General features: G+C 47.5%; 8 protein-coding genes across 8 annotated transcripts; 3 read left to right on the top strand and 5 right to left on the bottom strand.

Moving 5' to 3' along the window:
* Positions 1-165: 165 nt before the first annotated feature.
* AGABI2DRAFT_114090 (hypothetical protein) lies at positions 166-2,258 on the top strand (the record flags this gene model as incomplete). The annotated part of the gene is made up of 5 exons (XM_006454274.1): positions 166-1,013; positions 1,063-1,095; positions 1,147-1,534; positions 1,590-1,960; positions 2,009-2,258. 5 exons carry the CDS (start codon positions 166-168, stop codon positions 2,256-2,258), a joined length of 1,890 nt encoding a protein of 629 aa, XP_006454337.1.
* Positions 2,259-2,324: 66 nt separating this feature from the next.
* On the bottom strand, positions 2,325-3,765 carry AGABI2DRAFT_182312 (hypothetical protein; the record flags this gene model as incomplete). Its single annotated transcript, XM_006454273.1, has 8 exons — positions 2,325-2,673; positions 2,727-2,792; positions 2,845-2,917; positions 2,966-3,126; positions 3,180-3,271; positions 3,321-3,408; positions 3,465-3,512; positions 3,560-3,765. 8 exons carry the CDS (start codon positions 3,763-3,765, stop codon positions 2,325-2,327), a joined length of 1,083 nt encoding a protein of 360 aa, XP_006454336.1.
* A 121-nt stretch (positions 3,766-3,886) lies between these two features.
* On the top strand, positions 3,887-7,068 carry AGABI2DRAFT_197323 (hypothetical protein). The gene is made up of 8 exons (XM_006454272.1): positions 3,887-4,001; positions 4,053-4,183; positions 4,239-4,654; positions 4,702-5,322; positions 5,373-5,648; positions 5,698-6,082; positions 6,133-6,573; positions 6,624-7,068. Exons 1-8 carry the CDS (start codon positions 3,914-3,916, stop codon positions 6,990-6,992), a joined length of 2,727 nt encoding a protein of 908 aa, XP_006454335.1. The 5' UTR covers positions 3,887-3,913; the 3' UTR covers positions 6,993-7,068.
* Positions 7,069-7,116: 48 nt separating this feature from the next.
* On the top strand, positions 7,117-8,305 carry NdufS6 (NdufS6 NADH-ubiquinone oxidoreductase complex I 13kd subunit). The gene is made up of 4 exons (XM_006454271.1): positions 7,117-7,444; positions 7,580-7,620; positions 7,713-7,738; positions 8,177-8,305. Exons 1-4 carry the CDS (start codon positions 7,141-7,143, stop codon positions 8,217-8,219), a joined length of 414 nt encoding a protein of 137 aa, XP_006454334.1. The 5' UTR covers positions 7,117-7,140; the 3' UTR covers positions 8,220-8,305.
* A 636-nt stretch (positions 8,306-8,941) lies between these two features.
* Positions 8,942-12,210, bottom strand: AGABI2DRAFT_197316 (hypothetical protein). Its single transcript, XM_006454270.1, has 4 exons — positions 12,062-12,210; positions 11,772-12,001; positions 11,021-11,701; positions 8,942-10,966 (listed from the first exon to the last, which is right to left on the bottom strand). The coding sequence occupies exons 1-4, from the start codon at positions 12,189-12,191 to the stop codon at positions 9,110-9,112; spliced, it is 2,898 nt and encodes a 965-aa protein (XP_006454333.1). The 5' UTR covers positions 12,192-12,210; the 3' UTR covers positions 8,942-9,109.
* Positions 12,211-12,287: 77 nt separating this feature from the next.
* Positions 12,288-14,051, bottom strand: AGABI2DRAFT_133024 (hypothetical protein). The gene is made up of 6 exons (XM_006454269.1): positions 13,697-14,051; positions 13,605-13,644; positions 13,186-13,495; positions 13,050-13,105; positions 12,846-12,941; positions 12,288-12,793 (listed from the first exon to the last, which is right to left on the bottom strand). Exons 1-6 carry the CDS (start codon positions 13,728-13,730, stop codon positions 12,367-12,369), a joined length of 963 nt encoding a protein of 320 aa, XP_006454332.1. The 5' UTR covers positions 13,731-14,051; the 3' UTR covers positions 12,288-12,366.
* Positions 14,052-16,085: 2,034 nt separating this feature from the next.
* Positions 16,086-18,719, bottom strand: AGABI2DRAFT_214247 (hypothetical protein). The gene is made up of 7 exons (XM_006454268.1): positions 18,559-18,719; positions 18,437-18,508; positions 18,173-18,380; positions 18,022-18,120; positions 17,818-17,970; positions 17,678-17,769; positions 16,086-17,630 (listed from the first exon to the last, which is right to left on the bottom strand). The coding sequence occupies exons 1-7, from the start codon at positions 18,666-18,668 to the stop codon at positions 16,283-16,285; spliced, it is 2,082 nt and encodes a 693-aa protein (XP_006454331.1). The 5' UTR covers positions 18,669-18,719; the 3' UTR covers positions 16,086-16,282.
* Positions 18,720-18,880: 161 nt separating this feature from the next.
* Positions 18,881-19,452, bottom strand: AGABI2DRAFT_133023 (hypothetical protein). Its single transcript, XM_006454267.1, has one exon. The coding sequence runs from the start codon at positions 19,299-19,301 to the stop codon at positions 18,948-18,950; it is 354 nt and encodes a 117-aa protein (XP_006454330.1). The 5' UTR covers positions 19,302-19,452; the 3' UTR covers positions 18,881-18,947.
* Positions 19,453-20,707: the final 1,255 nt, after the last annotated feature.

Below are 20,707 nucleotides of genomic sequence, written 5' to 3'. Positions count from 1 at the left end.
ACCCCCTACTTATGTTTATTTTCTCATGTCTTGTTTTAGCACAATTGAAATAATAGCAACTACACCAGGTTTCGAGGAATCACATGCAGTTATCATGAACTTTATCGGATCCGGTAACTCCCAGCTTGGACATATATCACGATACCCAAACAATACCCCGTCACCATGGCCGCTGTTTGGATCAACCACGTACCTTCCCTCTCAGATGATCCCAAGCACCCCGTCCAGATTGCCTTGCGTACATACGCACTGGCCCTTTCTCTTTCCCTTGGACCGTCCCTTGTTCCATTCGTTACTACTCTCCTTACTGGGACGAAACCACTTCACGCGAATTACCCGGCCCTTCAGCGTCTCTTGAAAAGAGAGCTGGGATACAATGGATTTGCATTTGCCTTCACCGTTTCAGTGGGGGGCGGAGCCGCCCTTCACCACATTTGGAACAAAGCTTCCACAGGCGCTTCGACAAATTCATTGAGCACCACTTCGAGGTCACCAGAGCAGAAATGGCCAGAAAATGATGTTCGTAATGCCAAGCGCTGGCTAGAACTCCAGGAGGCTCATCCACAGTGGGGGTCTATGATGGCCTTGATGAAGAAGTGGTTGAAAAAGATACATATCGACCCAGAACGACGGACTTTCTTTGCGAACGTTATCACGTCATACTTAGGCATTTTGCTACTTCAAGAAGGGAGAGAGAAGGCGCGTAGGCTGGGTAAACCTCGCGGTAAACATCATGCCAATGCAGCCTCACCTACCTTAGATTTGACGCTTTTGCTGAGTGTACGAGCATTGGATTCACTCCTGCAGTCGCTCCTGAAGGCATATTTTGAAGGGCAAAAAGGTCAGGATGTTCGAAATGGTGGAGGTGTTGCAGTCGAGCAACACGGTTTACAACCTGAGTTGGATGCTGTTAATGGACATTCGAAAAAGGAACAGCCGAGGCGAAATAATGTTCCGAGAAGCAAAATATCGATGAGGATTGATTCTCTCCTTTTCTGGGTGTGTAGTGCAAGGTGCGTTTATTGTCTTTCACCCTTAAACCTACTTAATGCCATATCACAGGATAATGTGGTGTTTCTTCTACGAGCCACAAAGGTAGGTAAGTGTAACTTCTCTTCCAGAGCTTTTATTGTTAACTATGAAAAGGCTACCTGGATCCTACGTCAAATGGATAAATACCCTTGCCAACGTGGATCTCCGTGTTCTAAACTTCCTCAACCTTGTTCGCGAGAGAAAGTGGATATATGGTAATACCCAACCGGCCTATGTCAGTTACCTTAAGCCTTATGCAGAAGAGCTTGGATACCCGAAAGCATGGGCGGACCCTCTCGTTCTCCCACCAAAAGGAGGTTCTTCAGCCGACATCATATGGAAAAGACTCGGCGTCGATAGTCGGCCGGGTGTTGGTGGCCTACCTTGCGAGCTCGTTCATAAAGAGGTTGGGTCGTCTCTTGGACTTTCGCATAGTTGTTTAGCGAATGCCGTACTGAGAGGAGGGAAAGCATTTGTGGAGGCCCTTGCCATCTATATACCGGTAGGTTGCGGACGTCAAACTTTTACAGCCGTCACTTAACGGAATGTATATGCAGGTGCATTTCCTTCCAGTGCTGATGACTCGTCCACGAACGCTCTTTTGCATGCATCGGTTCTTGCGAACCATCGTCGGCGCCTTGCGTAGCGCAGCTTTTCTCTCAACCTTTTTATCTTCTTACTGGTTTGCTGTGTGTTTTACGCGTTCTCTCGTTCTCGCGAAGTATCTACCTCAAATTTCTCATAATTTTTGGGATGGACCATATGGCGGTGTGCTGGCAGGATCTCTCTTGTGTGGAAACAGCATTTGGATTGAAAACGGAAAGAGAAGAGGGGAAATGGCACTATATGTCATGCCAAAAGCTCTGAGGTCCTGTTTGCCAGACAAATGGTTGAATACGACAAATCGACGCACAAGGATCGCTGAACGGTCAGTTGAATACCTAAATCAATCGGCTGTCGACTGACGCACCGAAAGAATCATTATTATCCTTTCAATCTCGAGACTGTTGACCGCAGCAGTCCATGAACCGGAAACGCTACGTGGCCTTTCGAGATGGACATTGTCATTCATCATGAATGGTCCCAATATCAGCTTCTGGAAAAAGAGACGCAGAGATCCAGAAACCTCGACATCCCATTTTACCCAAGCACCCGCGGAGATATCGACTGACGGATTACCAACTAATGTATCAAGCCCTCCAGAAACACATTTATCTCATATTTAAAATTGGATTACTATAGACTGGAACATTCTTCCCTTGCTACATATTTAATTCTAACTCCAATCTTAATCACCCTCGCCATAAGTGAAGAGTATGATCATAGAAGGAGCAGCTTCCAATAATAGTACCCCTTGACCCGGAAGGAGCGTAAGACCAATCGGCCCCGTAAGCGAGGGATTTATGTTCGTCAAATCTTCTGGTGAACTTGGCGCCACTTCGTGTGGGAAGTTGATCAATGGAAATATCAAGGTCAAAGCTAACTATCTTGAAGCCGTCATGCATCGATGCTACTAGGACGTCGTTGCTGCGGGTCGAAGAGGGATGCCACTTTAGCCGCCAGACCCCTCCACCCGCATCTGCCTGAGCCAACGGTACCGAAGGCTTTCGAGCATCGAAGATTCGAATCTTGTGGTCATAACTGCGACGCCTGAATGAGAAAGATAAACGTCAAATGGCATAAAATCAAACAACCTTCCGACTGCGAAAATATTTTCGATGTGAGGGTGGGATTGAATTGAAGTCACACCTGCATCGAATCTGTCGAGATTATTATATAGATCGTAAACGGAAAACATGAAGCATCCTGGACCTTTTGTTTATGTGGATGGGCTTCGCGAAACCTTGGCGTATATCCCATGCTAGCAGCCTAAGATCGTCCCCGCCTTAGACCGTGATCAGTAGGCCTAGGCCGAAACGCATGTTCAATTTACCAGAATAAATGATATTGGTATCCCAGTAATTCCAAGCAGCGATCCATGGTTCATAATCGTGGGCATGCCAGGTTTCAGTGAGTGCTAGATGAGAGGTCTGGGTAGGTCGGAGCAAGCAGAGAGATCCGTTTGATAACGACACGATCAGGCATCCGGGAGAGCTGGATGAAAGTAAGACTTGTATGATAAAAACTCCCCACAAACCAATACACACGATTGGGGGCGAAGGCGATTTGACCAGTCGAGAGAAAGACATAGAACGTCATAGGTTGCGCACTGAATACGCTCTATTTGAGATAAGCGCTTCTGTGTTTTTTGATGAGAATCGACTCAAGAGTTAAGTCTGAGGGCTAACCTCGGAAGTATTGAGTTGATGGAGAGTAATATTTGCCATAGAGTCGGCAACTGCAAGGAGAGGTTGAGAGGTCTCTCCGAGGTGACACCTAGAGGTCTACTGTTCCGTATTTGCAAAAAGGGTGAACGATCGAGTGAAGGATACCATTTCATGTCCAAAACCGCGGCAAGGTCACACTCTTGCATCTTCTCACTACTGTTTGATGAATTTTAAGGTTCAAGACGAATGCGAATGCATACATTGAAAGCTTGTCACTAGTTTCGTTGGACTGGACACGGAAAATAAGGCACTGCCCTCGCCGATGCTGCTGGTTTGTCCTCTCATTTTCAGCTGAAAACGTATCATTATCGAGCTTGTAGGTACCGCAAGCAACAATATCGCTGGCGAGAGGACTGGGACAAAATTCAAGGGAGTCGGCGGGAAAACCGGTGTCGAAGGAAGCCATGTTCTGGATGATGACGTCAGTGATTTTCTCTAGGCGTCGTGGAAGTTCTTCACACCACTAGAAAAGTCTGGTTAAGACCACACAATGTCTGACTCCACATTTAAGCTCCTATCCTTCACCTCGTTCACATCCACGACGACTCGACACCATGACCTCGAACTTTGATTTCACTGAGAAGGCCCAGCAGGCAATATCCGAGGCTACTCAGTTTGCCATAGATTATTCTAATATTCAAGGTATGTATTCCATCTTCCTCGCGTACTTCACTGGCTCATGATAACATTCAGTGCAACCTGTCCACCTCGCCTTCGCACTCATCAATGGGTCTGTTGATGCGGACGATTCTATGTCTCCTAGTTCAGCAGGAGGGGGCGCACCACTATTTGCCTCCGTGATAACGAGGGCAGGGGGCGATTTTGTGAGTCTATCTTTCTCCACGTCTTGCTGTTTCATGCGCTAACGACGTAGCAAAGAACAATGTGAAGCGTGATTTGCGCAAACTTATCGTTCGGCTTCCTGTTCAGACCCCGGCCCCGTTGGAGGCCAGCCTCAGCGGTCTAATGGTAAAAGTTCTGCGCGAGGCACAACGTATACAAAAAACCATGCATGACTCCTATATTGCCCAAGATCATCTTCTGCTCGCGCTACTCAAAGACGATTCAATAGAGAAGATTCTCAAAGAGAACGGTCTCACGGAGGCTGCGCTCAAGACTGCCATCGAACAAATTCGCGGCAACAGGAGGGTAGAATCAAAAACAGCGGAGCAGGGTTTCGACGCCTTGCAGAAGTATGCTATAGACTTGACTGCTCTCGCAACCGAGGGCAAAATCGATCCTGTCATCGGACGAGACAACGAAATTCGTCGTGCTATACGCATTCTTTGTCGAAGGTTGGTTTCTTGAGATAATATGTCATGCACGCTCATTGTTTTCCTAGGACAAAGAATAACCCAGTATTAATTGGTGAACCTGGCGTAGGGAAAACTGCCATAGCTGAAGGTCTTGCTCAACGTATTGTCAAGCGCGATGTTCCCGCTAGCCTCATCGCCCGGCTCTACTCCCTCGATATGGGCGCTTTGATGGCCGGCGCGAAATACAAGGGGGAATATGAGGAGCGTATCAAGTCTGTCTTAAACGAAGTAGAAAAGGCGGCTACGGACGGTGGTCCTGGGGTTATTCTATTCATTGATGAGTTGCATCTCATAATGGCTGGTCGCGGTGCCGAGGGCGGGGGCATGGACGCTGGCAATCTGTTCAAGCCTCTTTTGGCTCGTGGCAAGTTGCGATGTATTGGCGCCACAACCTTATCTGAGTATCGGAAGTACATCGAAACTGACCCTGCGCTCGAACGTAGGTTCGCTCAAGTCCTTGTAAATGAGCCATCTGTCGTCGAAACTATCAGCATTCTCCGCGGTATCAGAGAAAAATATGAGGTACATCACGGTGTTCGGATCCAGGACCCTGCTCTCATTCAAGCCGCGACTTTGGCACACCGATATCTCACTCAACGACGCCTTCCTGATTCTGCAATCGATCTTATCGATGAAGCTTGTGCTAGGTGGGTATATGCGTTAGCTATTTTGAAGTGGCTCGCTGATGAATGATTAGCGTGCGCGTTACTCGGGAGACTGAGCCTGAAGCCATTGATAAGCTTCAGCGCCGCAAATTGGAGCTCGAAATCGAAATTCATGCTTTAGAACGAGAGAAGGACACTGCTAGCAAAGATCGCCTTAAAACTGCCAGGAAAGCTATTGCCGATGTTGAAGAACAGCTCCAACCTTTGAAAGCCGCTTACGAGAACGAAAAGAGACGTGGTGACGAAATCAACGATGTCAGGAGAAGGCTTGACGAACTTAATGCCAAGATGGAAAATGCGCAGCGACGGTAAGTAGATCTTCGTGAAGCCAGATCAACTTCTAACAGCGCTCTGTAGCCATGATTTGCAAACCGCTTCTGACCTTCGTTACGGAGCAATTCCCGACTTACAATCTCGACTTGAGCGCCTAGAGCAGAAAAAGGCGGAAGAGGACGCAGCGAACGGAAGTGGAAGCGACATTGTAACGCCCGAGTCGATTGCGGACATTGTTTCTCGTTGGACGAATATTCCTGTTACACGACTCGTTACTACGGAGAAAGAAAAGCTACTTAGACTGGAGAAAGTTCTTGCAGAGCACGTCGTGGGCCAGAGGGATGCTGTCAAATCGGTGGCTAACGCCATTCGCCTGTCGAGGAGTGGCCTGTCCAACCCGAACAGGCCTGTCGCAAGTTTTTTAATGGCCGGCCCTTCCGGAACTGGGAAGACATTACTGGCAAAAACTGTGAGTTCGAATTCCTTATACGCTAAACCTAGTTATTAACTCTGTCGTAGCTTGCAACCATTCTGTTTGATTCAGCAGATGCTATGATTCGTATTGATGCCTCAGAATACTCGGAAAAACACTCTATCTCTCGGCTGATTGGTTCGCCGCCTGGTTATGTCGGTTATGATCAGGGGGGCCAGCTCACAGAATATATACGCCGCAAGCCTTATTCCATCATTTTAATCGATGAAATTGAAAAGGCATCTCGAGAATTTGTTACGTTGTTTCTCCAGGTGCTCGACGATGGTCGATTGACGGATGGCCAAGGTAGAGTGGTGGATATGCGGAATACCATTATCATCATGACTTCAAATTTGGGCGCTATCTTTCTTAACGAACTTTCAGAGAGCGCACCAATCAGGCCTGAAACCCGAGATAATGTCATGAATGCCATTCGATCACACTTCCCGCCAGAATTTATAAACAGGATTGACGATATCATCATCTTCGTGAGTTTTATCGAAGTTATAATATCGAATTTGTTCTGATTGACTTTCAGCGCGCTCTGTCACGGAGGGATATGCTTAAAATCGTGGATATCCGTTTGGGGGAAGTTGAGGACCGCCTTGTTGACCGTAAGATCAAGCTTGATCTAGATAGTGAAAGCAAGAACTACCTCTTGGCCGTTGGTCACTCAGCTGCCTATGGTGCCCGGCCTCTAAACCGCGCGATCCAATCTGAGCTTCTGAACCCTCTTTCTGTCATGATCCTCTCTGGCCGCGTCCAAGACGGTGAAATGGTTCACGTTCGGTTTGACGGGCCCCATAACAAGTTGCAGATCATCTCTAACCATGAGCCGGTTATTCCCGATGAAAGGATGGATGTGGATGACGACATTGACGATATTGAAATTGAAGAAATGGATTAGTTAAAAATCTGGACTATCGTTGTAGTACACTATCGTTTAATCGTTTACGCCATAATATTAATAGCATTCTGATGACATTCCCGAAAAGGCAAGGGCATGCGTGACTGAGCGGTTCCAGAGTTGGCACAATTCTATCAACCAACTCACAATGCTCAGTCGTCGGGCTGTTGTCCAGCTTGCTTCCCCTCTCCGTCGCGCACTGTCTACTACCCGTCCATTAGGAAACGACTCTCCCATTTCTGTCGAGAAGCCAGAACTTTCCAAACCCAAGCAGGCTCCCAATCAGCCAACAACATGGACGGCGAGCCAGCGACTTCGTCCTGGTCTCGGATCTAGCCCTCGTTTTGAGCAGACGAACATTGATCTGCAGCCCAACCCTTTGAGTGCCATGGAGCTCGTTTCTCAAGAACCTGTTCGTGTCGTCGATGGCCGAAAGGCTGTTTGTGATGGGGGTGCGTGTCTCGCGACCTTCACTTGTCGTTGGAAATACTCAATGGATCACTCCATTTTTCCAACTGTCTGTAAACTACGCATGCAACACAAACCTTGACTTGAACAATCGAAACGGATCCATTGACGTTCAATAGGCGGGGGGCCTCTTGGGCATCCTAAGATTTATATAAACTTAGTACGTCTAGAAAGCCCTATGTCTCGTGCTTTACTATTCGGCCAAAAGCGGAAGAAGCAAGATGAACTGATTTTGACTTCTCTTGTATTTAGGACAAACCGGGTCCTCGTGCTTGCGGGTATGTCGTAAGAACTCGGCCAGCGTGTAACATGTATTCCTTGCCAAACATGGTGCATGCTGTGCCGAGTTTTCAATTCTGCTGCGATAGATTGAAGGCTGACTTACGATTTAAACTTATCCTTACTTAATCATTTCCTTCTTCCGCACTCGAATCCCCGTCCGTATTTAACCGATTCGACTCGATTCGTCAATGACACGAACCGGAATTTTCAAACCACCAACCGCGGTTGCCGAATTCCGCACTTACGCAAATATGGACATCACGCTCCTATATATTCGGCTCCCGACAATTTCATTTTCGATCGCGCCCGATGTGATATTGCAAACCTTTTACTGTCGTCACCTTGCCCGCGTTTACTTGGCAAATCATCGATGCAGATATTGGTGCGATTGTACTTCCAGACTTCCTGTTCGCGACTAACTCGTAAGCCAATGCTTTTAGTGGTCTACGTTTTGAGCAAGCTCAACATCACCATTAATATCAATTTTACTCTACGTGGTTACCTACCTTTACTGAATGTAATCAGTTGATAAACTAGACCAAAGAAAATGGTATAGTCTATATAGGCTACCTTGACATCAAAGCGGTGCTAGAATGATAACCGAAAAATCCCATGATCAAACATGAAAATAAAACCTGTTAGTAATACATGTACGATTTTCGGTCGAAGACGTTTAAGATGGCTTCTATTTTCTCATGTCAATTGTGGAACAAGGCAAATTCGCGTGTTAATTTACGAGCCATACAAATACATGGATGAGTGATTGGGAATATTGCACGATTTACTACTATACCTAGCATTTCGGCCGCAGATAGCGAATATGAGTGAATACGATACTACTGGTAGGGTAATGGGCGAAGGATGATTGTTATAAAAAGTCAGGTTTGGACCACGTCCAAAACTCATGTGCAACCAAAATGGTAGACTATGCTCATTAATCAGAGTAATGGGGTTGAATTGAATAGCAGAAGAAAGAAAGGGAAACTGAGTGGCAAAGCAGATAGAAGGAATGACAGAAGTTGGTCAATTAAACGAATAATGTTAGTGCTTTCAGCAATACAACCTCCTGGATGCCAGAAACAGAGAAGCAATACCGGGGAGCCAAAATAACGAAAACCATGCTTCAAATGAATGAATGCTCGGGGGCCATGGAAACAAACTTTTGCAGGAGAACGAAGAAAAAAGAGTGGGATATGACACAACACAGATATTAACTTGAGACGAAGGAACGAAAAATTGAAAGTTAGAAGTGATAATCAAGAGATGCAGGAAATGCGAAGATGGATAACGATGAGTATACATGTCCGAGGTTTGTTGTAAAAATGGAATGAAGTTAAGCGTAGCGCGACATCGCGCTACGACCGATGTCATGTAGTTGATGATGATGACGTTTCCTCGGAAGGTGTGGTGAATGACATAGGTGACAAAGGTGGATATTCACCTCCAGCGATAGCCTCCAGCTGGGAGAATGGTGGTAGTTTATTAGGTGAAGAGGGTATGGGATTGCCAACTGACGACGGCAGTTGAGACTGAGTTACGTCACCAGGATTGTTGTTAGGTATCAAACCATCCACACTGTCCCACTTGTAACTCACCACTTGGAATATCGGATTAATGGCAGATTTGGCAGACTTAGGTGTATGCCCCGAGCTAGGGGGGTGTCCGTAGGGACTTGGTGGCGCGTGCCCATACGAGCTCGGAGGGTGTGAAGGAACGGAATATTCATATGGATTATTTTGGTTGGTAGCGAAATCTTTTTGCTGTTGTCCTGGCTGAGCCCACGTAGGTGAAGGAGACAGCGAAGGCGATAGAGTAGGTGAAAGCGATAATGTTCCTACAGGCGGAGGAGAGACACTGCCAAGATGACTATTCGAATTCATGCTTGCTTGTGTCCGGAAATCGTGCACAAGCTGACCTTCCAGGGAGAAAGAATTCGAGGAACGGGCGGAAGCAGGGAAATCGTCAAATGTCCGCAAGGAGGACATTGAAGTCATTCTGCTTATAGTGAACTGACTAGGCCGGCTCCGTAGACGAGAGGGCCCAGGGTCGCTGTCCACGGTAGCGAATGATATTGAAGACATTCGACTGAGACTGCGAACGTCTGAGGAAGACATGGAGTGGTCATCATCAAAATCTCGACGGCGGGCTTTCGGGACGCGTTCCGCTTTTGAATACCAATCGCCACGATCACCCACGGTAAGCGAATCACCGTTGTGGGGCGCAAACCTGCCAGCGGATGCATTAATTGTCGTGCTCGTTGACGCTACCATATTGGAACTGGCGCCTTGGTTCTTGCGAATTGGCCCCGGCGATGGCTGCTTGCCTTTTTTCTTCAAGAAATCCACCCGTTGCTCGTTAGCCGTCTGCCATTCAAGGTCGGGACGTGAAGCTCGTTGCATCATCTGATACCGCTTCTGAATGACAGCACGGGCCTGTTCACGGTTAGATTTCATGAGCAGTTCGCGTCGTTGCTTCTCGGCTTCAAGCTGTAACCGTTCCGCTTCCTTCTTGTTCATGCGGGATTCATTTTCCAGTGGCGTGGATATTCGCACGGATCTATCTGTACTTGATGATTGAGTGCGTTTGCGTCCAGAGGGTTTGGCAAAGCCACCTGGAATCTCTTCAACGGGAGGAAGGTGACTCGATCTGTCACCAAACAACCATTTGGTTGGCCTGATAAAGCCAAATTTGCTTGTCTTTGGTGCGTTTTGAGATGGTTGAAGGTTTGCCCGTCCATTCACTGCCCCAAAGTTGGTACGTGCCAGTGAATCAGGGCCTATAGGAGCACCTGCAGCATTACCGTTCGTGTGTGGTGGGGATGTTGCCGGTACAGAGGAAGAGGACACTTCCATAGGATAGTCTTGATGAGAAGTGACAGTAGCTCCAAGGGGCTGGGAAGGACGGGAATGGTGTGGAGCACCGATGTGGTAGGGAGTGCGATGGGAAGATGAAGCAACCGGTATAGGTATATGAGGGTTTGGTGGACGAGGTTGATTAGGAAGGAAGTTGGTGCCACTGGGCCGTTGTGAAGGAGGTCCATTGAAAAGACCGTGTGGTTTGGGAATGTGGTTGCGGGGAAGAGTTTCGAGGAGGTAGGGATGCTCCAGGCATTGTCGACTAGTCAGTCGTTGGTCTGGGTCATACTTTAGGAGATCACGGATACAATGGATGAGCGAGGCGGGAACAGTGCGTTCAAACAAGGAGTGAATATCTTTTGGAACGATCTAGCAGAAAAGAAGTGTCAAATTAAATATGGGAATCTCACAAAGTATACGTACTGGAGTAAACCGAAGACCATAGTGTTCCGCAAGCTGGACACCCTTGGTCCATAAGCCACCACCCATTAGGCGCTGATGACTGTCGCGATAATCATTGCAGGGATCCCCCATGATTTCACATATCCGATTTATTTGATCTCTATGATCGGAACCAGGAAAAAGCGGCTTAAGGTTGACAAGCTCGGCCATGATAGTTCCCAGTGCCCACATATCAACAGGATTCGAGTAGTCCCTACTCATGAGAAGAACCTCGGGAGCACGATACCATCGAGTGGAAACATACTCCGTATAGGGTGGCTTGCTTTTGGTCTCGCGGGCAAGGCCGAAATCGGCGAGTTTGATTATAGCAACGACGTCCTTTTCCTTCGCAGCATTAGGAGGAGCTACCGGAGAAACCGAGGTGTAATCGTGTAGACCTATGGTGGTGACGAGGACATTTTCTGGCTTCATGTCACGATGAAAATAGCCAGCTGTGTGTATGTGATCGAGTCCAGAGACGATTTGGCGAAATATGTCACAGACAAGACCACCTGCAAGTGCGCGACCTTTGCGAGCCTTGATGAGATGGTAAAGGTTGCCTTCCATCGATTCGAAGACAAAGCAAAGCTGCCGAGTATCTGGAAGGAAAAAAAAATCGTATAGGGGAATGATATTAGGGTGAAAAGGAATAGTGCGGAGTGACTTGAAAAGCGGAAACAGGGGAAGAGAAGTCAGAGGGCTGCATGGGAAGGGATGGAGGTGGTGTACGCACTTGGAGTTCCTTGAGTTTCTGACATTCGTCCCAACCGCCTGGCCATGGCTTCCTCATGAGCTTGACCGCCACAAGTCGCTTTCCTGCCCACTCAGGACGCGCACCAGCTCCGCATTGCATTGGAGAAAGTGGTGTATTCGGGGGTAGGACCCCATGCCAATCGCAGAGCCATACAGTGCCAAAGGTGCCATCGCCGAGGCATTTGATAGTAGTGTAGGAACGGTTGGAGGCTAGATAATAGAGGGAGGGGTGAGTACAAATACGACGGGGAGAAAGCAGTTGAAACGGACTTGTGTTGGCATTGCCGACGACGAGACGGTTGTTCTCGACAGTAACGGAGGGGACGCCGGTGACGACGACGGGAACCTTTGGGGGATTGTTTGGGGGATTGTTGCGGGACGGGGGCTGGGATTGGTACATTGGAAGGCGCGCATTGGCGAGTTCAGAGGACGAAGGGCATGGGAGATGGAATAGCGGGCTCAGCAGCTCACACCCGGCTCGCTTTCGCTTCCCACAGAAACTCAAACTGGCCCGGCTCGGTTCACGATCAATTCACAATCACGTCTATCTACGCCAACCCCGCTCGGTGCGGGTGCTAATACGGGACTTCATGGAACAACTTCGACACACTTTCCCCGTAATGGCTTCGTCGGATCACCTCCCCGAGCACCTTGCCGATGTCAAGCACCTCTATTTTCCCACACTTGGCCTGGTTCTCCGCCTGGGGCAGCGTGTTCGTCACAATCAGCTTCTCCAGACTGCTCTCCGACACCGTTTTCAGCGCATTCCCACTCAGAATACCATGCGTCACAAATCCATACACCTTGGTCGCACCCGCCTCCGACAGATGCTGTGATGCAAGGCATAACGTCCCACAAGTGTCGGCCATGTCGTCCACCAAAATCGCAATCTTGTCCTTTACTTGTCCCACAAGCACCATTCGAGAAACTTCATTTGCCTTCTTCCGCTCCTTGTGGAACAGGGCAAAGTCCACCCCCAGTCGGTCAGCTATCGATGTCACTCTACGCAGGCAAAATCAATCGACGAATATAAATCCGCAAAACTCAACCCTACCTTTTTGCACCTCCGGCGTCGGGCGACACAATAACCACGTCGTTAAGGTCAAAGTGCGTCCGGATATAGAGAATCGCCGATGGTTCCGCATACAACTTCCGAATTCATAAGTCAACCAGCTATGCGACGCATCTCAAGTCCTAACTCACACTAGTCCCCAAACGTGAGTGACGTATGTTACTTTGCTAATTACTGTATACTCACTTGTCAACCGGGACATCAAAGAATCCTTGAATTTGGGATGCATGTAGATCCATCGTCTGCACAATTGAATGAGTTTTCAAACAAGTGTTGAAACGAACGTGGTCAATGGCGACAGCCTGATTCGACTGCTACTCACAATAACATGGTCACAACCCGCCTTCTGAATCATATTTGCCACCAATTTAGCCGTAATGGGTGCTCGGCTTTTGTCTTTCTTATCTTGCCTTGCGTAGGGGAAGAGAGGAATGACCGCAGTAATTCTTTTTGCACTCGCGATCTTGCATGCGTGAATCATGATGCATAATTCCATAAGCGTAGTGTTGACTGCACCACAGCCGGTGTTGATGATATATACATCATCCTCCCGCACAGACTCCTGGATCCGTACTTGTGTTTCGCCAATGCCAGTGCGGGTGACCTCTGCCTTAGATAGGGGTAAACCTATGCTATAATAGCCAAGAGTTGTCAGTCCCACTACCACCAGACAGGGCTCAAAAGCGCCCAGGAGTTAGAGCGGGATGGAGCAGCTTGACTGAGGATGAATGGAGAATGTACCGTCGTGCAATTATTTCCGCCAATTCAGGGTGACTGGTACCTAACGACGTTTTCTAGCTCGAGACACAGAGCAGGCGAATGAGATAACAGACCAGTGAAGATTTTGATTCCACTTCCGTTCAGCATTATGCAAGGCTAGATCGTACAAGTTGACCGCAAAGACGTGGGTAGAAAAGATAAGAAGAGATGAATAATGTTCAGGAAATTAGATTATAAAACAGTGGTCTTGAACGCGGAAAAAGGAGGGAAGTGGAGGCCCGGGTGGTGTGTGGATTACTGTTGATGATGATATCTGTTTGTCACAATATCAGTCACTATTAACCAACCCTCAACCCGCCGTCCGACCTCGCTGCAACAAAATATGAACCTCACTTCGAACTTGCAAGTTTGAGTACTAAAGTAGTTGAGTAATGAAGTAACCTAGTCTACACCCACAACATCACTTCTCTTCTGATACCCCTACCCGCTTCCTTTGACACGACCAATGGAGAACGGAAGGATGGACAACAAGTAACTTGGGTCAAATATCATGCAGTTCATCATATGGCAAAGAACCCAAAAAAAAAAACCGCTCGGCAACCATGCACAAATCCGCCATGCTGTCCAATTAGCGTTAGTAGTGGCGCTCATCGTTCTAGCCGAAAGACAGATGCCATCAGTTGGCACATGAGAATTGCAGCCGAGCCACCCGGTTCACCAACCCCAGCGGTTCAGACATTTGGACAATTCCTGTATCTATTTCGGCGTTTCTATTCAAATTTCATGCCATTGTACTTGCCAACCTTATGTCAACCTATTCCTCGAAGCCTCCGATCTCGCTTCGAACCCTTAGCCATCAGTGATCACCTGCACGTTCAACCTACATTTGGAAAAAACATCTTGCAAAAAAAAAAACGCGACGCTCGGACACAGCCCACAGTATACTATGACTAGTATATTAATAAATAGATAGAGACCATAATTTTTTTAGGATAGGCAGAATACGGGTCCGAGAGTACCCATGTCATCCGACACCAAAAGGCTGGAAAGATCTTGGCGGTATGTGATGCTGTATATGTTGAAGTAGAAGCTTAGGAAGGCATAACATGTGGACGGAGATGCTATGCACTTATTTGGTAACACCTTGCACTTGCGAGAAGGTCTAGAATTCTGACTCATCCTCGTTTATATTGGAATTCCAGATCTAAGTAAACCAATGGAATGACATCGTTCTCCAAGATCCGTTGGCCGGCCTACTATGTTATAGATTGGCTTCCTGAAGTATAATTCTAAACTTACGGAAAGTGTACTCGTGTTAAGCCAGTGTTGAGCGTCAACTTAATTAGGTCAAGGTAGATTAGGAGCTGGGGCACGAGCAGTGCTAGAAGAAAAAACTTGAAAAAGAATGCGGGTATAAGATTTAGCAGCCGTTTTCGTTGACTTCCGGTTTAGGGCAATATCAAGAGCCGCATGGACGCCACTGAAATACTGGAATACCGTAACTTGGCAGACATCCTCCTGTCAGCTCGCTCCCGTCTTTGGGATGTCATCTCACTGGCCAACATTGTGTCATCACACCTGGTCAATCCAATGACACTGTCACATCTATCACCTTTTTGTCATCCTTCCTTCTCGCACAGATGTCATCCATACGGGTCGTTCTTACTCAGTGTTCTCGCTTCTCATTCACCCTGAAGGACCATTCATGAATAGACAGCTGGTGTCTATTAACCTTTGAAAATGTTACTACAGAAGAAATCAAGCCAAGAGGACTGGGTACTTCAGATAACTCTTCTCGATCATAGGCTGTTGTTCTCGCTGATTGATGGCACTTTATGGCCGATTTCTGATACTTCATTCCAAAAAGAAGCTGATCTCAAGTGTTCAATTATTATGGCTTCATTGGAGGACATTGTAGGATGATAAATAGGGGTAGAACGGCGAGCGGAACATCAAACGAGTCGGTTTGGTCACTGGTTTTGGCCCCTTAACTTCAAGTAAAGTCGACTAGCAATTTGCTGACGAACACCTACTCTTCAGTATACATACACTCATTCTCGCAGTATGCTTCAATTCAATCTGAATTGCAGTGGAACAATCTTGTCGTTAGAGTTCACTCAACCTATTGATCAACCCTTACTAGTCAACAACCAGTGACTTTTGCTGCACCAACCGTGAACACTTTGATCAATTCATTGTACCTCTGCCACTCTGCAGTATGTAATATATCCTTATACTTACGAAATCTCATGAGCGATGAGCACTTGATTCCGATTAGAGGAGGGCTCGCTCAACCTGTTTATCATATATTAGATAGAGCTGTCAGTGTCGACGTATGTGGGAGATTCATTCTAATCGAGACATTGTCCATTTTAGTCAAGCGCAAAGTAGATGTTTGATACGATAAAAACGTAAATCACAGTGATACAAAACTAGAAACACAGTGGACTCAATGCATGTAGAAGGTCACAGTATTGTACGAGATTAAAGACCGATTAACTACAATCATATGTTGCCGAAATACCCTTGCAGACCTAGGAGAGTTACATGTTGCACTACCACAAGACTAGTATAACTACACCTAATAAAGACAAACCGGGGAGGAGTATTGTTGAGAAGTGATCAGGTTCGTGCTGAACAGCACCAAAAAAGACCTAAGGTAACCCATGACTGCAGTCACACGACTTTGAACTTCTGCTTCATATCGGTTGGTTGACTGATGCAGGCCCGGCTGGATTGCCCGGCAATGTAGGCCTCCCGTTGAGGATAGAGAGGAGCGTGTGGGCAGTATTAGTTGGCGCCATCCTCAACGAAAAACTGTCGACTGCTGGTGTGGCTGATGCAAACCGATTTGGATTAGAAACAGGGAGGCCTGCTGAAGCCATGCTTCTAGCACTCATAGGTACCACGTATGGTGAATTATTCGGGATATTGGAAATTGAGGGGAAAGACGTGGGACCGTATAACGGCGAATGAGGTTGAAAGTGCCCTGAAGGAAAGCCGAAAGGTTGTTGAAAAGAGTGTGGGTGCGGAGCCACTGGCGCTGCGTTATTCATCAAGGCTAACAGTTGACTGTGGTCCATGCTAAGGTTACCCTGACTATCCTGGGATTGGGGAAATCCTCGATGAAAAGCCTGCCTAGCTTTTGTATGAGGATTAGAATCCAAATAATCCAAACTTTCATGATTAGAAGAATCCGGCCGGGACCCTAGCGACGACGACGGAGTGTGATAGTACACCCCGCGAGTAAAATCTGGATCCACAGATGCCGTTGGGGGTATAGACATGGGTGACACAGGGATTGAAACTGGACCACCCGCCGAAGATTGGGGAACCATTCTCGCCGACTCATCCGCAACTTTCTCCAGTAGAGCAAGCTGTTGCAGTCGTCGTGTTGATGTCGTGTCAACGGTGGCCTTTGTCAAGTATGGCGATATATCCGTCCTAGGACGGTGTGCGTACGGACTTCTAGCTACTGCCGAATCATCAGGTGCTTGTGTTGTGGACGGTGAATACAACACGTCATTGCGGAGATTGTGGCTATGGTGAGAACTGATGGGCTGAGTTCGTTGTGGTGTAGCTACGGGCGTAGAAGATAGATCACGCTGAGAACTGCTTGAAGGTGAGGCAATCGATTGGTGCGGTGGTGGTTGCAGGATAGTATGAGCGCTTGAGTCCAAGAGTGGTTCAGGGTCAAGGCTGCGATGCACTGCACTAGGAACAGGCGTGGCGGGATCCATTGCGGATTGGATTTCATTGGTCGGGGCCACAAGATTGCTAGAAGCTGAAAGTGTCAGTGAACTTAAAAGACGAGCGAAATGGGGGTCAATATTCTCGGATTCGAGAACACCATCTGCCAAAGGCGGAGTTCGGGACTTGTTTGCATTTTTCTCTGTCTGGTTATCTGAAGTCTGTGAATCCGACTCGAGTATAGGATCGGTGTCTGAACAATGAGTGCCGACTTGAGCCTGTTTTTGGCCTTTTTTGTGCCGGCCACCCTTTCGTGGCGGTCGGTGTTTATGTAAATTTATGAATGCTTTGAGAGGGCTGAGAAATAATCAGACTCAGGCAAAAAATAGGTTAATAATGCTCACCCGATGAACGGAGAAATTAGATAGAATTTTCCAGGCACTTGTTTGTTTCGCTTCCATGTCGGCAGATCGGAGAGTTGGAACCACTCTATACGCTGGTCGAGGATGAATTTATGTCCCTAGTTTAGCAAAACATTACTTACGCTGATTTCTTTACGGGTCTTCGTTTCGAAAGGAAAATCTTCCTCCACTCCTGGCACAATAAATAAAGATATTCTTTGCTCTTTTATAGACAACTCAATGACATCTTCGGGTTTCAACTTTCCAGCAAGATTGTATCCTGTCTCTTCTAGAACCTACGGTGATTATTCAGCAACGACGTGGCGAAGTTGTGCATCAAAACATACCTCTCGAATAGCACAAGTATGCTTTGGTTCGTCTTCATTAATTTTCCCCTTAGGAAAACCCCACCCAGAGGATGATTTCCAGCCCTTCACTAGCACGCACTACATCAAAGCCACTGAGATTGTTGCCACTAGGGAGCATTAGACTACTCACTTTATCCCAAGTACTATTCAGCATGATGGCTCCGCATACAGGTACACGAGTCTTGTACTGCATGAAGAGATTGAAAGCATTTTCGTGATCATTGCTCCACTGGTGGAGAAGAGGGCAAGCATGGAAAAGCATGGCAGAAAACTTCTTGAGCGGCAGCGAAGGGAACACTGGATTTTGTTCGCGAATGAAATCTTCATAAAACCAATGTCTGAAAGCAAAAACGGGTCAGGGCGATGGAAGTTTCTGGTGGCTGGAAAAACGGACGCCTGCTCCACTTGAAAACAGATACGTTCAAGAGAAGCTAACTCTTCATCTGGAAGGTTGAGAATAAATCGACTGCAAACAACGTTATGCAAGTTTGAGGCTTCTTCTTTGGAAACAAATACCTTGACAGGTCCTCCAAAACCTCTTCGTGCGAGGCATCCTTGTAAGAGAAGCGGGGTTGCGGTTCAGTAGAATTGGCAGACGGGACGAATTCGGGTGACGACGAAGCCATAGTTGAAGTGAAAGGAGAGGTTAGTGGCTCTGTGCCACTTTGAAGTGTTGTAGTTGTGGCGGGATAACAAGAAAATACCAAAGATTGACAAGGAGGTCGTCGATGCAGAACAGTCAACACATCCACACCAAAAACGGGTAATCTGCCGGTCACGTGCACCTGATGTAGAGTCTAAATGCGAATGGTGTCGATGAGGTTGTATATAGTACAGTACAGTACAGGTAGAGGAACAACCAAAGTCATAGTTCAAACTGAAAACACCTCAATGTCCTAAATGGCTCATTTGAACCCCATACGCCTGGCATATTCCCGCTCCTCCTCCAATGTCAGGCGATCAGAACCAGACCAGTTCGCTGAACTAGAGCGTGGGCGGAAACGACTAGCCTTCGCTTTGAATAGCTCTTCCATTCGAAGTGGTCGTATTTCACCAAAGATATCATCTGGATTGATTGTACTCTGCGCCTCCAATGCCTGGCGAAGTTCAGGAGACTGTGCCCATCCGGGTGGATCGAATGTCCGTGCCCGACCTTCATCGTCCGAATCCGAATATTCGCTATTGACTTCAGGTAGCTCTATGTTTTCGCTGGGGACCAGTGGCTCTGTCTGCATCGCAGCTTTGGCTCTAGCAGACATTTGCGTCTGTATGATTTGAGAAGGCTGTGCGAGCTCCTCGTCAACAGGCGTCTTCAGCGAGGATTTTGTTTTGTCTTTCGTGGAAGTGGCCGTTTGCGTCCTCGAGGGTTTTTCATTGAGTTTGAGTATAGAGGTCGAAGCCGTAGATTGAGATAGTGAAGTATTGTAAGCTGTTGATGAACTCAACGCGTTGACTTGCTTGGAAGCCATGGGTCGGAAGCCCGATTTATTGAAAGATATTTGCTTCTTGAGCTCGTGTTTCTTTTCTGATCTATCCTGTTCTAGCTTACGTTTCTTCGTGACCTCTTCGTCCTAGTGCAAGACATCAGACCAATCTGGTTGAGTTGACTTAGGCTTTTCTTACTTTCTTCGATGAGACACCAGTCGCAGCTGATTTGAGTGTCTTTTTCTCTCCTTGTTCATCTCGGTCCCGCTTCCTCCGCTCAATGTCATCCTTGACCTTACGTTCTTGTTCCTGCTGTCTGGCCCTTTCCTCTTCGGCTTTGCGTTGCATTGCGATTTGGCGCCGGTTCTCCATCTCTTTCAACCGCGCTGCTTTCTGGCCATCTTCCTGTGGTTGCTATGAAGTTTCAGCATAAACTTTTGTCCGCAGCGGTCGAATCACCTTCTTGGCAATAGCACTCGCAAATTGAATAACTTTCTTTTTCCCAATACTCCCAATAAATTTGGACGCTTGGCCGAAGAACTCAGCCTGTGAGTGCGATGGTGCCGTGGTCGTAGAGGAAGACAAGCCATGGTCAGTTTTAGACTGTGGAGCAATGAGCACCTGCATAAAACCAAATTCAAAGTTATACCTCGGGCGGTGCAGTTTGACTGACGATGAGCTCGTCGAGCTCTGATTTTTGTCCGGCAGTGTCGTAGCCTTTCCGATCGATCTCTATGTCTTCGACCAACTCACCATGGGCTACATGCGTGTCTTCATGTGTGTCTTTCACCTCAGGGCTTCGAGTTTCCTCGTGTCCTCCCGTATCCTTGGAATGGAGCACGGTATCGTGACTCTGTGATGCATGCGTGCTCCATGTCATACTATCCTCTTTGCTAAACCCGCTGAATGGCCAGTGAACACCTTGTGCTGACTTGGCGTCAACCGGCCAACTATCATCATCATCCAGCGCGTTTTGTTGACTGAACGCAGCTTGCTGAGACCCAAACGTACTGGAGTACTCTGTGTCTTGCGTCGACGGGACCCAGGCTTCGGTATTTCCACGATCACCAAATAAATTATCCGAATGAACAGACTCGAGGGTGGACTGCGCGCTGAGTGCTGTAGTCTGGCCCGGAACCGGTGAGTGCAACCGTGGCGAAATGCCGAGTGCCATAGAAGCAGGTTTGGTGAAAGCAGGCAAAGAGGGGAAATTGAAATTGGTATCAGAGAAAGGTGGTGG

Source organism: Agaricus bisporus (assembly GCF_000300575.1).
Source record: "Agaricus bisporus var. bisporus H97 unplaced genomic scaffold AGABI2scaffold_1, whole genome shotgun sequence".
NCBI lineage: Eukaryota > Fungi > Basidiomycota > Agaricomycetes > Agaricales > Agaricaceae > Agaricus > Agaricus bisporus.
Note: the sequence above shows the minus strand (reverse complement) of the source record. Positions and strands in the feature narration are given on the sequence as shown.

Excerpts from the sequence above, each read along its gene's own strand:
- NdufS6 (XM_006454271.1), top strand. The coding sequence starts at position 7,141 with ATGCTCAGTCGTCGGGCTGTTGTCCAGCTTGCTTCCCCTCTCCGTCGC. Across the intron at positions 7,621-7,712 it reads CTAAGATTTATATAAACTTA|GACAAACCGGGTCCTCGTGC; the intron begins GTACGTCTAGAA and ends TCTTGTATTTAG. Across the intron at positions 7,739-8,176 it reads CCGGGTCCTCGTGCTTGCGG|TTTTAGTGGTCTACGTTTTG; the intron begins GTATGTCGTAAG and ends GTAAGCCAATGC.
- AGABI2DRAFT_133024 (XM_006454269.1), bottom strand. The coding sequence starts at position 13,730 with ATGCTGAACGGAAGTGGAATCAAAATCTTCACTG. Across the intron at positions 13,645-13,696 it reads TGGAATCAAAATCTTCACTG|GTACCAGTCACCCTGAATTG; the intron begins GTCTGTTATCTC and ends AAACGTCGTTAG. Across the intron at positions 12,942-13,049 it reads TTTGATGTCCCGGTTGACAA|GTTGTATGCGGAACCATCGG; the intron begins GTGAGTATACAG and ends ATGAATTCGGAA.
- AGABI2DRAFT_197316 (XM_006454270.1), bottom strand. The coding sequence starts at position 12,191 with ATGTACCAATCCCAGCCCCCGTCCCGCAACAATCCCCCAAACAATCCC. Across the intron at positions 12,002-12,061 it reads CGTCGGCAATGCCAACACAA|CCTCCAACCGTTCCTACACT; the intron begins GTCCGTTTCAAC and ends TCTATTATCTAG. Across the intron at positions 11,702-11,771 it reads AGAAACTCAAGGAACTCCAA|TCACTCCGCACTATTCCTTT; the intron begins GTGCGTACACCA and ends CCGCTTTTCAAG.
- AGABI2DRAFT_214247 (XM_006454268.1), bottom strand. The coding sequence starts at position 18,668 with ATGGCTTCGTCGTCACCCGAATTCGTCCCGTCTGCCAATTCTACTGAA. Across the intron at positions 17,971-18,021 it reads ATACTTGTGCTATTCGAGAG|GTTCTAGAAGAGACAGGATA; the intron begins GTATGTTTTGAT and ends TAATCACCGTAG. Across the intron at positions 17,770-17,817 it reads AGACCCGTAAAGAAATCAGC|CGTATAGAGTGGTTCCAACT; the intron begins GTAAGTAATGTT and ends ATCCTCGACCAG.
- AGABI2DRAFT_133023 (XM_006454267.1), bottom strand. The coding sequence starts at position 19,301 with ATGTCTGCTAGAGCCAAAGCTGCGATGCAGACAGAGCCACTGGTCCCC.
- AGABI2DRAFT_197323 (XM_006454272.1), top strand. The coding sequence starts at position 3,914 with ATGACCTCGAACTTTGATTTCACTGAGAAGGCCCAGCAGGCAATATCC. Across the intron at positions 6,083-6,132 it reads AGACATTACTGGCAAAAACT|CTTGCAACCATTCTGTTTGA; the intron begins GTGAGTTCGAAT and ends ACTCTGTCGTAG. Across the intron at positions 6,574-6,623 it reads TTGACGATATCATCATCTTC|CGCGCTCTGTCACGGAGGGA; the intron begins GTGAGTTTTATC and ends ATTGACTTTCAG.